Here is a 15,863-nt window from a genome sequence, read left to right on the forward strand (position 1 = left end):
TGACAAAAAAAGTATTACTCTGTAAACCACAGGGCAAAGGAACATCCAATAAAAAATGAGCAAAAAAACCAACTAAATACCGGAAATTGTTGCTGCCCGTCCAAAGCAAGTTCATGTACATTATCAATGGCTTCAATAAATTGTTCAAATTCTGTAAATAATGACTGATCATCTAATAGAATAGGGAACATCAAAACCTGTAAAAAAAATGACAACCAGTGAGCTGAATAGCATCAACTCCTACTCACAGGTAAAAAAACCAACGGTTGTGCACTTATGCAACAAAATGTTATGTCAAAATAATTTTGGAGAATATAGCAAAGAATGGCACAGCAAAAATACCAAAAAATCTTGCTAAGAGTTGATGTACTGAAGGAAAAATACATTAGACTGTACTTACAGGTAAAAAATGACAACCTATGAGCTGAATAGCATCAACTCCTACTCACAGGTAAAAAAAAAAAAGCAATTGTTGTGCACTTATGCAACAAAATGTTATGTCAAAATAATTTTGGAGAATACAGCAAAGAACGGCACAGCAAAAATACCAAAAAATCCTGCTAAGAGTTATGTACTGAAAGAAAAATACATTAGACTGTACATTCAAAAAAATTAAAGTAAAAACCAACTGAGGTCAACTCAGATGGTAAGGGAGGGCTGTGTGTGAGTTGGGGGGAAGGGGTTCGATCCCTGCTTGTATCAAAAAAATAAATGAAACTAAAAGACCATGCTTTCGCACAACAAATTAAGTCATTCTTAATCTAAGTATTTATAATCAAATATAAGTATGGGTGGCTCTTTATATACACAATTGACATGTCCTCTAGAATAATGTGTGTTACCGAACCAAAATTTCATTACAATTACCGTCTTGGGCATGCTTCTCAAAAAATTTACAGTACACAGACACTCTATACATGAGTTTTTCCCTTGTTTTATGAATTCAAAAACCCGTAATTTTCTTTTAAAGTGGAATACAATTCAATAAGGAAGATAAATGAAATGGTCAAAGTACTTCACACGTGACACTAACAACATCATAGCTATCACAAGCTGGATCATAACATCTTACACTAAATTTAGCTTCACAAAATTTTTAAGATACAACGACGCTCCAAACATGACTTTTGCTCAAGGAGAATACAATTGATTAGGGAAAAAAAGAAAAAGGTACCTCATACATGACGCTAACAACTTCATAGTTATCACAAGCTGGATTGTAATCTTCTCGCACTAATTTAGCATTTATCTCCCTTAAGTGCATAGTCACTCTTTCCTCATCGAGACTTCTCAACACATCGAGAAGGGGACTAATAGAGCTAAATTCATACTCCATGTTATACATTTCTTGGGCTTGGTGATGCTGAGTAATACACTGAACACACTGCCCCATTTCCTCAGAGATTCTCTTCCATAGGCGTTTTAGAGGAGAATCATCACGCTCATCTTTATGGTAGTTGTAGAATGTCTCCAAAAGTGGCCCCATTAAATCCCAAGAACCACACCAAATGTGATTTTCTTTTGGTAAAGACATCAAATAAGAAAATGCATCTACAAACCTGAAGAACAAAAATGTAGTGGCATATGCTATGTATTAAATTCATCTCCCAAAAGCATCTCTTCTTCTTTCTTTTTTTATTTCTTTTTCTTTTTCCTCATAACAAAGAATTAAATTAAGACTTGAAATGCACACGGATTGGAGAGGAGATTTCTTCCATCCAAAAATGTTCATCGTCTAACCTAAGGGTATGTCTAGTCAATCCATGGACAGCAATACTAATATAAGAAAGAGACGCACCAGAATGCTAGACAATAAAGTTTTTATATCATAAAACATAACTCCTAGTTCATTTTAGCACACAGTAGTACTCTCCAAGGCCAGGACCAAAGACAATAAATCAGAGAAAAAGGCTTTGATTGGGTGAAGAGTAGGTAAAAAAGAAATAATGATATTCAACCTCTTAAAGTGAAGGAAAAGAAATATTAAAAAACTATTTGCAAATATTATGATCTATAAAGCAACTACTGGGATGATAGACCCAAAAAAAAAATAACCTTAACGAGCTCGTCGTGATTCGAAAAGGGATAGAAATGTGAAGTAAGAGTTATAATCATACACCATTGTCCTCAAGTTGATTTCTTAATATTTATAGTGTAACAGAATAAGTTCTAACAAGATAGCCTTCAGTTTGTCAGACTAAATTGCTCTATCATACTTTTTGTAAGTACAATATAAGTTGCGAGTGGCAAGATGTGATTTTAACGAAAGAAAGCTAAACAAGTCAAATTGTTACAAGAATATCAACCCAATACAGTAAAGAAATGTAAGAGATAACCTAAGAGATTGAGTTCAAACTCAGAAAATATAGCTAGCTGGCCATGTTGAACTCAGTTAAATATTTCAAAACACCGATAGTTAAACCTCAAAACCATAATAACTAAAAACTACTCTTAATATATGATTAAACAACCAGAGCAACAATGCATGTAATAATCCATAGCTAGCAACTTAAAATGGTTCATATTCATTTCATCGACCCAATAACCCATTCAATTTATTTATCAGTTTTTATTTTATTTGCCGAGCAATCAAGAAGAATGAACAAAAATATTTCTTAGAGATTTGGTATATTGTTTTCAACGAAGAATTATATTTGATGAGAAGAAGAAGAACAGTACCATTGTTCTTTGCTCTGGTGAAGAGAACGGCATTTAGAGGGATCATTATTACGACCATCGTCATCGTCTTCTTCTTCCTCCTCAATACTTCTCCATCGGTCCAGTAGTTCTCTTCTGGATGCCATATTTTTGGGCATTGATCATTCAAATTCTCAGGCCCCAACTATTCGGTAGGGTTTCCCTCTTGCTGGGATTTTAACATGGAAGCCGAAAAGAGGAAAAGAGGGAGAAAGAAACGATATTATTTAATAATAAAATCAAAATTAGTGCGACCTTGCCCTTTATTTAATTAGGAAATTCCTTTCTTTCTCTTTTTCTTAAAATGATTTAGATTGTACTAAAAAAAATATACATAGAATGATTTAGAAAATTCCTTAAAAAATACATTAAATAAATAATTAGTAAATTCCCGCCAACTTCAGGACTGCGGTCACAAAAGTTGTAAGTGAACCAACTTCAGGAATGCGCGAAAGACATAAACTCTTCCAAAACTCTTCAAAGAGTGTCTCCCTTTCAGCTCTCGGTTGGGAGTCATTTTCGGTAACAACACTTGTAAATGTGTCCTTTGTAATGCTGATGGCTCTGATTTTGCTGCTCACTTTTTGTCTCTCTGTCCGATTACCCAAGGCCTATAGTAAATGGAAGTTGAAGATTGAAAGTATCCCGCTGCACTCTAGTGGAGAGGTAGTTAATTGGCTATCTCGCTATGCTTCGTTGTGTAGTGGGGAAATCACAAACAATAGGGATGAATTTCTCATCTTTGCTGTTTTTTATCATAACCTTTGGTTTTTCAGGAAGGACATATACCATAATCACACCCAATGGATTCATACTGAGATGATGAAAAGGGTACAACGGGAGTTCTCTTGTCACTGGAAGTGCTATGTGGATACCAACGTATGCAATGAAGGTGGTTCGAACCCCATAATGACGAGATGGGTCTTACCAAGACCGGGAAGAATTCGTGTGAATGTTGATTTTGCCACAAATAAGGGTATAGGCGCGGTGGGGGTAGTGGTCAGAGAGGCTGAAGGTAACATTCTCACGCTCTTTGCTATCAAAATCATGTTCCTGGCTATTACTCATGGCGAACTTTGGGCTATTTTGAGGGGTCTTGAGGTGATCTCCAACTTTGGCTACACTATGGTGGACTTGTTCTCTAATTGCTGTTATAGTGAGATTTCTCTCACTTAGAAACTCGAGACCAGACCCCTCTTTGAAGGACACGTGTATCCAGACTTCCAGTGAAGGCTGAAATGTCCAGGGGAGACTTCTCGAAGTTTAGACCTCGCCCAGGATAAAACCAGCGAGGTATCGCGGATGCGACTTAATTCATACCGCATAACTGTAATCCTCATCATACAGGGTAGACCCAGCTCGCATATGTCAGAACATGTGCGAGTACCTCCCTCTATACCTCCGCGGCAAGTATAGAGGCCAATACCCTATGATGCAGTTTTGGTCCCAATGACCCAATAGCCCTAACGGACCAGTGTAAGTTCGCATGTCCAGATGCTACCAACTTCAGCATGCGACGTCCGTATCGAGCGATCACCTAAGGACGCAGACGTTCCAAACGTACGTGCGACCCTACGAACTCAACAGACGGAACACGAACGGTCAACTCGCAGATGCGAAGGACGCATACGTTGATGAGTTCAGTAACTGTCATATATTTATTAATGTTAACGTTGTCTGAGTTTAATCATGACAATTCAATGTGTAAATAATGGATTAACAATAAATGTGATCCTCATGTAACCGATTGGGCACCTGCTTTGTATATAAAGGGGTGATCCACCATGAAAATGCACCTACGAATCCCTTGCTACAGTGGACTAAGCAGAACAAAATCTGACTGAACCACTATATTTCATTGTCTTCTGTATTTTTTCCAGCTTTATTGTCTGTTATCGCATTCCTATTGGAGTACTCGCCGTTTTAGGTTGAATACTCGCATTTATCATCTCCCAAACAATTCTATCTTTTACCAGCTAAATTACACTTCTTGGTGTTGTGAAATTCTAGTAACAACATTTGGCGCCGTCTGTGGGAAACGATTGTAAGATTTTATTTACCTCAAAGAACATTACTCAACATGGCTGGAAATCACGCTAACAGAGCTAACAATGAATCCATCAACATTGGTACGATGAACGTACCATTGCCTGGAACCGGAGTGCCGCCTGTAGACGTCATCAACGGCGGGGTAGGAAGGAGTAACGTCAGACCACTCAACCTGTTTCCAGAAACAACTGGTCCTCAAGCTGGAGGCACATCCACACCGCCGGCAACCATGCACTTTCCCCCTGTCACCCCGGCGGTCGTGTCCGAAGGAATGGTCCAGCTCACGACTGATCAATACGCTGCAATCCAGGATCAACTGCGAGCACTACAAGCCGAGGTAGACGGACAGAGTCGCGCTCGACACCCTCCTCGGGTCCCTGCCGTTCATAATGAAAACCCTCGGGTAACGGTTTCTCGACGTCAAACTAACCGTGTACGCGGGGAGCGAAGAGCGATCCTGAAATCTTGGATTTGAATCACCCGACGTCGAGAGATCAATATGCAAGGGTGCCTAACCAGAGCACGCGAACCGACGAGGATCCCGAGCGCCGCAATCCTCGCAGTCGTCATCTTCGAGATAACGACGCGGAATCAGCCTCTTCATCGTCGCATAACCGCACTCCAAGCAGATATACGAGGTCCGGTTCTGTGCAAACACAGCAGGGAGGACGCTACCGTGTACACCGAGGTGATCTGCGTGATCATCTCAATGCTGTCTTTAGGGCGCGCTCCCGCGGCCCGCGCAACACGGAGACACTCCATGACCCCCATATGGGCGATCAGGGTGTCAACGCAGTTGCCAACCCGCCTATCGCGCCGATCGCGACCACAGGGATTAACATCCCTTCCAACCTTGCCGCAGTGGCTGCGAGCCCCACTGTTGTAGCGACTCCACCTCCTGCGACAGGAGGAATCGATCAAAGTATGCTTCTGCAAGCTTTGAAAATGCTCGAACGACGGCCGTAAGCCTGTATACAAGCTGCACGGCACCTCTCCATTTACCGCAGAAGTGCGACAGGCCCAACTTCCAAAGGGATTCCGTTTATCTGAATCCCTCAAGTATAAAGGTACATCTAACCCATTAGACTACCTAGAGAAATTTAACACCATAATGGAAGTGGACCAGGTGCCGCAACTCGCGAAGTGTCGCATTCTCGCGGCTACGCTTGAAGAGAATGCCCATGACTGGTTCACCCAATTGCCAGAGGCATCGATATCGACATGGGAGAACTTCGTCGATCTATTTCTCACACACTTCCAGGCCACGATGACGTATAGGCCACCCTATACGACTTTGGCAAACATCAAGCAAGAATCTGGTGAGTCTTTGCAGAATTATTTCAAGCGTTTTAACGCTGAGGTAACGAAAGTTGAGAAGGCTCCCGAGTCTTCGCTTGTGTGCATGTTAATAACAGGTGTCCTGCCAAGAACCGACTTCTGGAAAGAGCTGCAGGCTCGAAGGCCAGAATCCTTGGTAGAATTCTTCGCCATGGCCGAACCTCATAAGAGAATCGAGAACTCCCTGGCGGAATTGGAAAAGGGCAAGAACAAGAGGCGATCACCCATACCGCGGTCGCGATCCCGCAGTCCGCGAGGAAAGAATTCCAGGGGCCGAAGCCCCAGAAGACGCAGTCCACGCAAACCGCGGAGCCCGAAGTTGGCTAAGTCGCCACCTAAAAAGGAGTCCTCGCCCAAAAGAAAAGGAGGACCTCGCTTCGTCAACTATACTGAACTCGCCGTCCCTCGAGACCACATCTATGCGGTTGAGGAAAGGAACTAGCGTCTTCAAGAAGCCGCCCCCATCGGGGAAATCGCGACCGAAGAGACCCCAAGAAGTTTTGTAAGTACCACAAGGATATCGGTCACACTACCCTTGAATGTTGGGTCTTGCAGGATGAGATTGAAGAATTAATCAGACGGGGAAAATTCGATAAGTATAGAAGAAACGAGGAAAGTCATCCCCGAGCGGATGACAAAGGAGAAAATCAGAATGCGAGTGGCTCTAGAGCACCTCGCAATATCTTGACTATAATTGGAGGACCACACATCGCGGGCGACTCTCGCAAATCCCAAGAACGGTATGCCAGAGAAGCCAAGGAAAAGCCGCTTACCAATGTGAACAATCTTGGTGAACGGCCAGAGAAGCTCTTCAAGAGAGACTGCGAGGACATTGTCTTCATGGAGAGCGATGCGAGATGGGTCCACCACCCGCATTCTGACGCACTTGTAATAATTGCCAATATAGGTGGAGATAACGTCCATCGCATATTGGTCGACAATGGAAGCTCAGTAAATTTACTGAATTTCCAAGCTTTCAAACAAATGGGGCTACAAGAAAAAGATTTGCGGCCCATGACATCGAGCATCTATGGCTTCACGGGAGATGTCATAGCCATAAGGGGGATGATCAAACTCCCAATCACTTTGGGAACTGCCCCGATAACTGCCAAGTCGATGGCCGACTTCGCAGTAATTGATCAATATTCGGCATACAACGCCGTGATTGGACGGCCGATTCTAAAGGAGATGAAGATCGTAACTTCGATCTATCATCTAACAATGAAGTTCCCCACTCCTTCTGGAGTAGGATCAGTGAGGGGAGTCCAATCTGACTCTCGAGAATGTTACAACGCAGCTGTAAAGCTCGCAGAAAAAAGGACGGTGAACGTTATCCACCTTTTGGACGCACCACCACCTCGCCAGGAGATCCTTCGGATCGAAGAGGTACCGCATATAGACAAACCAGACTTGGATCCGAGAATCCTTGATCACACGGCCGCAGCCCAAGCCGCGGAAGATACAATCGAGGTACCTATAGATCCTATAGACAATAACAAGGTTTTGAAAATTGGTTCTAGATTAAATAAACAATTGCGAGAACAATTAACGACTTTTCTAAAACAAAATCTTGATATTTTTGCCTGGAAACATTCAGATATGGTCGGGATATCTCCACAGGTCATGTGTCATCGCTTGAACATTGACCCCGAAGTGCGAGGTGTCCGACAAAAGCGCCGCAAAATGGACCCCGCGAGGTACCTAGCGCTGAAAGAAGAAGTTGACCGCCTCCTTGCCTGCGGCTTTATACGGGAGTCATTTTACCCCGACTGGTTAGCCAATCCGGTACTTGTACCAAAGCCCAATGGCTCATGGCGTACCTGCGTTGACTTTACAGATTTGAACAAAGCCTGTCCCAAAGACAGCTTTCCTCTTCCTAGCATTGACCAGCTTGTCGATGCCACTGCAGGCCACGCACTTTTAAGCTTCATGGATGCATACTCGGGATATAATCAAATCCCGATGTACGAACCAGACCAAGAACATACCTCGTTCATTACTGATCGAGGACTATACTGTTATAAGGTAATGCCCTTTGGTTTAATAAACGCAGGTGCGACTTATCAAAGGCTAGTAAATATGATGTTCGCAGACCTCATTGGAAAGACAATGGAGGTATATGTTGACGATATGCTCGTAAAATCGCAACATGCGAAGGACCATGTCACGCACCTACAAGCCATGTTCGGCATATTGCGAAGATATAAGATGCGTCTGAACCCCTTAAAATGCGTCTTTGGGGTAGGTTCCGGAAAGTTTCTCGGTTTTATGGTAAATCAACGAGGAATAGAAGCCAATCCTGCGAAGATTAAAGCGTTGGTAGAAATGCCATCACCGACTAAGCCAAAGGAGGTTCAGAGCCTCACAGGCAAAGTTGCGGCTTTAAACCGCTTCATATCCAGATCCTCTGACAAGTGTAAAGAGTTTTTTCAGATCTTGAAGGGTAACAAGAGGTTCCAATGGGATGAGAAGTGCGAGCAGGCTTTTCAGGCGTTAAAGACGCATCTGGGGCAACCTCCAATTCTATCAAAACCGTTGCCCGGCGAGGTTTTGTCAATTTATTTAGCCGTCTCCGAGTATGCGGTCAGTTCGGTACTTGTCCGCGAGGACCAAGGACATCAACACCCTGTATACTATGTCAGTAAGCGATTACTAGACGCCGAGACACGTTACCCTCAGATGGAGAAACTAGCCTTTGCCTTAATAATATCGTCAAGAAAATTGCGACCTTATTTCCAGGCTCACAGCATCGAAGTTCTGACAAACTTCCCCTTAAGGCAAGTTTTAGCGAAGCCAGAGGCATCGGGGAGAATATTGAAGTGGGCCATGGAATTGAGTCAGTTCGATATCAGGTATAAACCAAGAACTGCGATCAAGGGGCAAGCCCTCGCAGATTTTATACTTGAGCTACCAAGAACAGAGATAGCGGTTATAGACGGTGGAAATGACGTCGTCATGACAGGCAAAGACGTATGGACATTGTATGTCGATGGAGCCTCAAATAATGAAGGTTCTGGTAGTGGGATATTGTTAATCAGTCCCAACAATTTCAAGGTACACGCTGCTCTGCGTTTCGAATTCTCTGCATCTAACAATGAGGCCGAGTATGAGGCTTTAATCGCAGGTCTGAAATTGGCCCTCGAGATGAAAGTCGAATACCTACAAGCATTTAGCGACTCTCAAATCGTGGTATGTCAAGTAAGTGGAGAATACTTAGCGAGAGGCGGAAGATTGGTTAAATACTTAGCCATCGTCCGTGAAATCATGCAGAAATTCAAACATGTAGTTATATCTCGAGTACCGCGTACTCAAAATGCCCATGCAGACGCCCTGGCCCGACTGGCCTCCACCAGAGAAGCCGAGTTACTCGACGTAATTCCGGTAGACGTATTGTCACATCCAACCATAGATCGAGAAGCAATCATGGAGATCGATGACGCTCAGGAAATTACCTGGATGAGTCCTATTGTCGCATACCTCGACAAGGGGGTCTTACCTAATGATAAAATAGAAGCAAGGAAATTGCGACAACGAGCAGCCCGCTATGTGATATATGACCAGAGCTTGTATCGCAGAAGTTTTAGTCAACCGCTTCTCAAGTGTATCAGTGGTGAAGAATGCGGTTATATACTGCGAGAAGTACATGAGGGAATTTGTGGCAATCATACTGGAGGTAATTCCCTTGCCTTAAAGATCATGCGGCAAGGATATTACTGGCCAACACTGCGACAAGATGCCCTCACATTTGCAAAAAGGTGTGATAGATGTCAGCGAATAGCCACCTACACGCACAAGCCTCCGAGTAACCTCCATTCTATCACGAGTCCCTGGCCCTTTGCGATATGGGGAATTGATTTAATTGGCGAGTTACCCAAGGGAAAAGGCGGAGTCAAATACGCTGTAGTCGCAGTTGACTACTTCACAAAGTGGGCTGAAGCAAAAGCACTCGCGACTATCACCGCAGTGAAGTTGCGCGAGTTCGTCTACACTTCCATCATCTGCCGTTTCGGCATCCCGCATACGCTCATTTCAGATAATGGAAAACAGTTCGACTGTAAAGAAATGCGGCAGCTATGCGATGATTTGGGGATTAAAAAAGCCTTTTCCGCAGTCGCTTACCCGCAGAGTAATGGACAGACTGAAGCAGTCAACAAAATAATTAAGCACACCCTAAAGGGAAAACTACAAGATCGCAAAGGGGCATGGCCGGATGAATTACCGCAAGTCTTATGGTCCTACAACACAACCCCTCGATCTACAACTGGCGAAACACCCTTCTCACTTTCTTATGGGTGCGAGGCCATGTTGCCAGTAGAGGTTGGGGCCGGATCCTTGCGCAGAGACGCTTTGGATATCTCGCAGAACAACGAGAATCAGTTGCTTTACCTTGATTTTTTAGAAGAAAAGCGTGATAAAGCACAACTACAAAACGCGGCTTATCAACAACGAACTGCAAGGTACTTTAACTCGAAGGTTAAGATGAAACCTCTGCGAGTAGGGGACCTGGTCCTAAGAAAAGTAATGCCAAACACCAAAGTCCAATCCCACGGAGTCTTCGGAGACAATTGGGAAGGACCGTACATGATCGCAGATCAAATTGGTGATGCCACTTATCGACTCGCAACACTCGATGGGACCGCGATCCCACGAGCATGGAATAGCGAGAGCTTGAAATTCTATTATCAGTAATATTCGCGTCCTTTGATTCGAGTACTTATACTTAGACATTTATTATTCAATATAATTCCTAAGTATAGGGGCATGTATACCCGCATGTATTACTGATTGTTTGAATAAAAGTGCCTGTTAAGTTTTTTCTACTTTGTTACACCAATTTGTAATTAAAGTCGCATATATATATATATATATAATCGCGGTCACACCAAGTTGTGATCAAAGTTGAAAATAAAATCGCAAGTACCCATGTACTGCGTAAATATTAAAATGCATACTATCCCCGCGAGGATAGAAATTTGTCCAAAAAGTAAGAGGAAATTCTTTAAGTACAAAAGTGCGAGTACCCGCGTACCGCATATATAAAAAAAAAAACAGCGAAACAAAAGTAAAACTAAGATAGAAAATAATCAAGCAGCGGGAGTAGTCTCATCAGGAGCAGCCTCATCCACGATCTTGCTCACAACTTCATTCTCGACCTCCTCAGCCTGCGCTCCCTCGATTTCATCTGGAAGGTTGCCTTGAGTCCGGGTAGGAGACATCGAGCGAAAGGCTTCAGCCATCTCAGCAGCTTCATCTCCAAGCAGCGAGAAGTCGAAGTCAGGGACCTTGGAGAGAGTAGTATAAATGTAATCAGACACAGCCTGATCATACTGTTTTTTCCCACTCTCTCTCTCAGCCTCTAAGTCGCGAGCCATCTCAGCGATCGTGTCCTGCGACTTCTTGAGCTCGAGCTCCAACTGTTCTTTGGCCCTGTTAGCTTCCTCGAGCTCCTTGTGAAGTTCCTCCATCTTGGCCACCTCCTGCTTCAGCCTCTTTATGTTTTCCTGAAAATGAGCGTTCTGCCTCTTCAGCGAGTCAGTTTCCTTCGAAGGCGTGGCCACGGCTTTCATAAACAAAGCCACAGATTGTGCGGCCAGTTCAGTTGATCGAGAAACAAGTTCCTCATAAGGAATCTCGGCCAGTAATTTTTCCTGCATAGCCAGAAAGTCGCGAGGGCGAACCGGAGAATCAATGACAACCTTCTTCCCCTTATCCTGAGCGGTCTTGGCCAACTTCTTGGAGGAATCTGCAGCGAGCGAAGTCATCACATCGCTCTTCCTCTTCTGTGCGACGACTGGTGAAGATGCCGGTGTCCCACCCTTTTGCTTGATCTTCAGGACAGGGGCAGACTTCAGGAAAGTCATGTCTGCGAGCATAAAAGACAGATAAGTAAAAAAAAAATCACGACGCTACTCATCACGTTATGGCGAAAGGACGAGTTACCTGAAGTTTCTCGAGGAGTTTGCTTGGAAAGCCGTTTATCTATCCGCTCCTGCTGTCTCTCAGATGGTTCTTTATATACTGGCTCCCGTTGAAGACTCGCGTTCTCAGGGATCAGTTTGTGTTCTCGCAATTTGGCAGTCGTACACAGCAATCGCCAGTCGCGATCTTGTACCGGAAGACTCCCAAGAATTTCAGCTACCCCCTTTTTATGAGCGTTAAGCGTTGGTCGAGCTGGTCTATCTGCGATGACAACAAAAGAACGAGTTAGCAAAAGATCTCGAAAAACAGAGTAACAAACTTTATCTAAGTCAACAAATATGCGACATACTGGGTCTGCGATTAAAGTCGGTTCTGATCCCAGGAACCTTAAAAACGTAGAACCATTTTGACTTCCAATCACCCATGTTCGAAACCATCCCCTCAACCCCGTTGATTTCAGAAGTCGCCCATTTACTAAAGCAAAAGAAGCCGTTATGAAGGCCCACGCTCTTTATGTCATAAAAATAACTAAATTCCTCTACTGACGGAGCTCTATGGGCGTACTCCATGTACATCGCATAGAAGGCTAGAACAGTGCGATAACTGTTGGGTGTTAGCTGAAAAGGCGATACGTCATAGCGTCTAAGAATGGCTGCGACGAAAGGATGAAATGGGACTGTTACACCACATCGAAGAATGGGTATTGAGATGACCACGTCCTCCGTAGGGATGATCGCAGGGTTGGTGAACGGAAGATGCGCTCTCTGAGAGGGTTTGGGACTTTGAAACGCAAGCCGCAACAGATTTAACCTCACGAAAGTGGTGAAGTCAGACTTGACGACTCGCGAGACTAGGTCTTCGCATGAGAAAGGCTCGTTCAGTTGGGAGTCGTCAACCGAGTCCGTCCCGCTCCCTTCCGCTTCCTCTTCTTCCCCACCTGACTCGCGGGCTGGAGTAGTCCATCCCTCCTCCACCTCCTCGACCTCGATGTCAGGAGCCTGCCTCGTACGGATGAGGTAATCGCGAGCTGACACGGTGGATTCGCTATCTCGGATATCGATTGCCCCAGGATCAGTAAGCTCCCGTACCATCTTCTCGATCTCCACAGAAGACATAGGACCTAACTCTATCTCCGCGGCCTCCATTTCGGAGATGTCCGTAGGGAGAAAACTGTCCCTCTCCTGGTCCGATTCCCCGTCAAAGGCGCGACCTCCTGATCCGAGCTGCTGGCTATCCGATAGATCGCTCATCTGAAAGATACAAGATCTTTTCAGCGTGATGAATGTGTGAAAAGATAAAGATAAGTGATCTCACCCGCAGTAAACTATAAAAGTCGCATTCAACAAGAAAGTCAGACTCTGTGCGAAAACTGACCCTTCTATCGATATGCGAGAAGAAACGTAACTATCTTTGGGCGAGTAATTCACGCATCCTCGGTTGTACGGTGTACCTCCAGAAACGGCTGGGAGTTTCCCAGTGACTCAAGAAGTATGCATTTTCGAGCATAACCCTGAAGTTACTGGGAGACACCCACCGTTTCGAGACAACCTACCAACCAAAAAATACGATCATTCGAGTATTAACGCACGTCAACAAATGGCTGGGCGTATCACAGTATCTCAAGGGACATATAATCGCGTATATGGCCATTAGAATACTGTGACACACCCACCATTTGAAAAGGCAGTTAATACTCTTACCACTCAGCCCGCGACACGAAAAGATCCTAAAAAGTCTAATCAACAGTTAAACAGAAATAAGTTTGGAAACATGCGATTATTCAAGTTGTTCGACCGAACCCTCGCGAGTATTCAAATTGTTCATCCGAATATCCGCGAGCATTCGAAGACGTGAATCATTAGTGATCAGTTTTTTTTTGCGATTTTGTCAATTTACAGGCCCTACACTATGAGTATTACCCAGTATCATTTACCAAAACACATAAATACCCACTAGCATACCTTCCTAAAAAAAGTTTTCCATGAGCACCCAAAACCAGAAACACATTTTCTTCAAAATGCAGAAAACGAAAATGCAGGGGTTTAGAAGCTAACCTTTAGTTTCGATTCCTGCGGTTGTTCTCGATCACTTCTGAGAATGAAAATGCGGTGGGAAATGACAGAAAAGTTGGAATGAATTTCTTTTTTCTGGGCTGTATATACTGGGGAGAAGTTAAGAGAAAGGAGGGAAAAACGGGATATTTGATTCGTATCAAAGCGTTTAAATACCCCTATCCCTTATTTATTGGGATTGTGACACGTGGCAACCAGAATGCCTAAGGTCGCCCAATCCAACGGCCAGCTATGGCCACGCCTACACGAAAACCGAAGAGTTTCGTGACGTGGCATCCTAGAGATAATGAAAATTAATCATTACAGCCGTCATTTTTCGAAACCCTCGATGGGACAACCAAAAGGTCACCTCCTCGTGACAACCTTTCACCTGTCTCTCGAGCAGTAGTTTCCCTCAGTGACCGCTCAAGTCACATCGCGAAACTAGGGGCATGTGTTATAGTGAGATTTCTCTCACTTAGAAACTCGAGACCAGACCCCTCTTTGAAGGACACGTGTATCCAGACTTCCAGTGAAGGCTGAAATGTCCAGGGGAGACTTCTCGAAGTTTAGACCTCGCCCAGGATAAAACCAGCGAGGTATCGCGGATGCGACTTAATTCATACCGCATAACTGTAATCCTCATCATACAGGGTAGACCCAGCTCGCATATGTCAGAACATGTGCGAGTACCTCCCTCTATACCTCCGCGGCAAGTATAGAGGCCAATACCCTATGATGCAGTTTTGGTCCCAATGACCCAATAGCCCTAACGGACCAGTGTAAGTTCGCATGTCCAGATGCTACCAACTTCAGCATGCGACGTCCGTATCGAGCGATCACCTAAGGACGCAGACGTTCCAAACGTACGTGCGACCCTACGAACTCAACAGACGGAACACGAACGGTCAACTCGCAGATGCGAAGGACGCATACGTTGATGAGTTCAGTAACTGTCATATATTTATTAATGTTAACGTTGTCTGAGTTTAATCATGACAATTCAATGTGTAAATAATGGATTAACAATAAATGTGATCCTCATGTAACCGATTGGGCACCTGCTTTGTATATAAAGGGGTGATCCACCATGAAAATGCACCTACGAATCCCTTGCTACAGTGGACTAAGCAGAACAAAATCTGACTGAACCACTATATTTCATTGTCTTCTGTATTTTTTCCAGCTTTATTGTCTGTTATCGCATTCCTATTGGAGTACTCGCCGTTTTAGGTTGAATACTCGCATTTATCATCTCCCAAACAATTCTATCTTTTACCAGCTAAATTACACTTCTTGGTGTTGTGAAATTCTAGTAACAACAATTGCCAAACTCTGGTGAATGCCCTGTTGAAAGCTTCATCTCCCCACTGGAATGTCCAAATGGTATTTTCTAAAACCTTATCCTTAATGTCATCTCTGTCTGTTTCTCCGGTTTGGATCCCCCGTACTGCTAACCAAGTGGCACATGTGCTTGCTAGTTAGGGTACTAACCATGATTGTAAGGGGTTCCTAAATTTCTGGGAGGTGAGTTCCCGTGTGCTCACCAAGATTATGGATGACTTCTAAATAAATTTAAAGTTTCTCAACAAAAAAAAAAAATATTAAAAATTTTGCAACAAAATACTATAGCTTTCATTATGGTGGAGTGTTTTGCAAAATTATTAATAATTATGAAAACTTTTACTAACAAAATACTCATTTACACACAACTGAGACTGTTGTTAAGAATAAATTCTTAAAATATGTAGATCTCTATTTTATTAATAAAACCTAATCATAGCTTAAAGGCTACCGTAAGCGTAGGCA

The 15,863-nt window shown here is 43.7% G+C and overlaps 2 protein-coding genes across 3 annotated transcripts in view; both read right to left on the minus strand.

Moving 5' to 3' along the window:
• LOC115715063 (uncharacterized) overlaps positions 1-3,451 on the minus strand; it is a 28,959-nt gene extending 25,508 nt beyond the window's left edge. The window contains exons 1-3 of one of the 2 annotated variants that reach the window (XM_030643857.2): positions 2,680-3,451; positions 1,175-1,559; positions 81-197 (exon numbers count right to left, since the gene is read on the minus strand). In XM_030643857.2, coding sequence (XP_030499717.2) covers positions 81-197; positions 1,175-1,559; positions 2,680-2,816 — 639 coding nt within the window. In that variant the 5' untranslated portion in view covers positions 2,817-3,451. The remainder of the gene's footprint in view (positions 1-80; positions 198-1,174; positions 1,560-2,679) is intronic. The other variant, XM_061113361.1, reaches the window with a different exon arrangement.
• A 7,532-nt stretch (positions 3,452-10,983) lies between these two features.
• LOC133036693 (uncharacterized) lies at positions 10,984-15,495 on the minus strand. Its single transcript, XM_061113362.1, has 3 exons — positions 12,353-15,495; positions 12,025-12,264; positions 10,984-11,947 (listed from the first exon to the last, which is right to left on the minus strand). Exons 1-3 carry the CDS (start codon positions 13,251-13,253, stop codon positions 11,169-11,171), a joined length of 1,920 nt encoding a protein of 639 aa, XP_060969345.1. The 5' UTR covers positions 13,254-15,495; the 3' UTR covers positions 10,984-11,168.
• Positions 15,496-15,863: the final 368 nt, after the last annotated feature.

Source organism: Cannabis sativa, chromosome 4, assembly GCF_029168945.1.
Source record: "Cannabis sativa cultivar Pink pepper isolate KNU-18-1 chromosome 4, ASM2916894v1, whole genome shotgun sequence".
Lineage (NCBI taxonomy): Eukaryota > Viridiplantae > Streptophyta > Magnoliopsida > Rosales > Cannabaceae > Cannabis > Cannabis sativa.

Coding starts and splice junctions, on each gene's coding strand:
- LOC133036693 (XM_061113362.1), bottom strand. CDS start 13,253: ATGAGCGATCTATCGGATAGCCAGCAGCTCGGATCAGGAGGTCGCGCC. Junction 12,265..12,352: donor CGACTTTAATCGCAGACCCA/GTATGTCGCATA, acceptor TTGTCATCGCAG/ATAGACCAGCTCGACCAACG. Junction 11,948..12,024: donor AACTCCTCGAGAAACTTCAG/GTAACTCGTCCT, acceptor TTATGCTCGCAG/ACATGACTTTCCTGAAGTCT.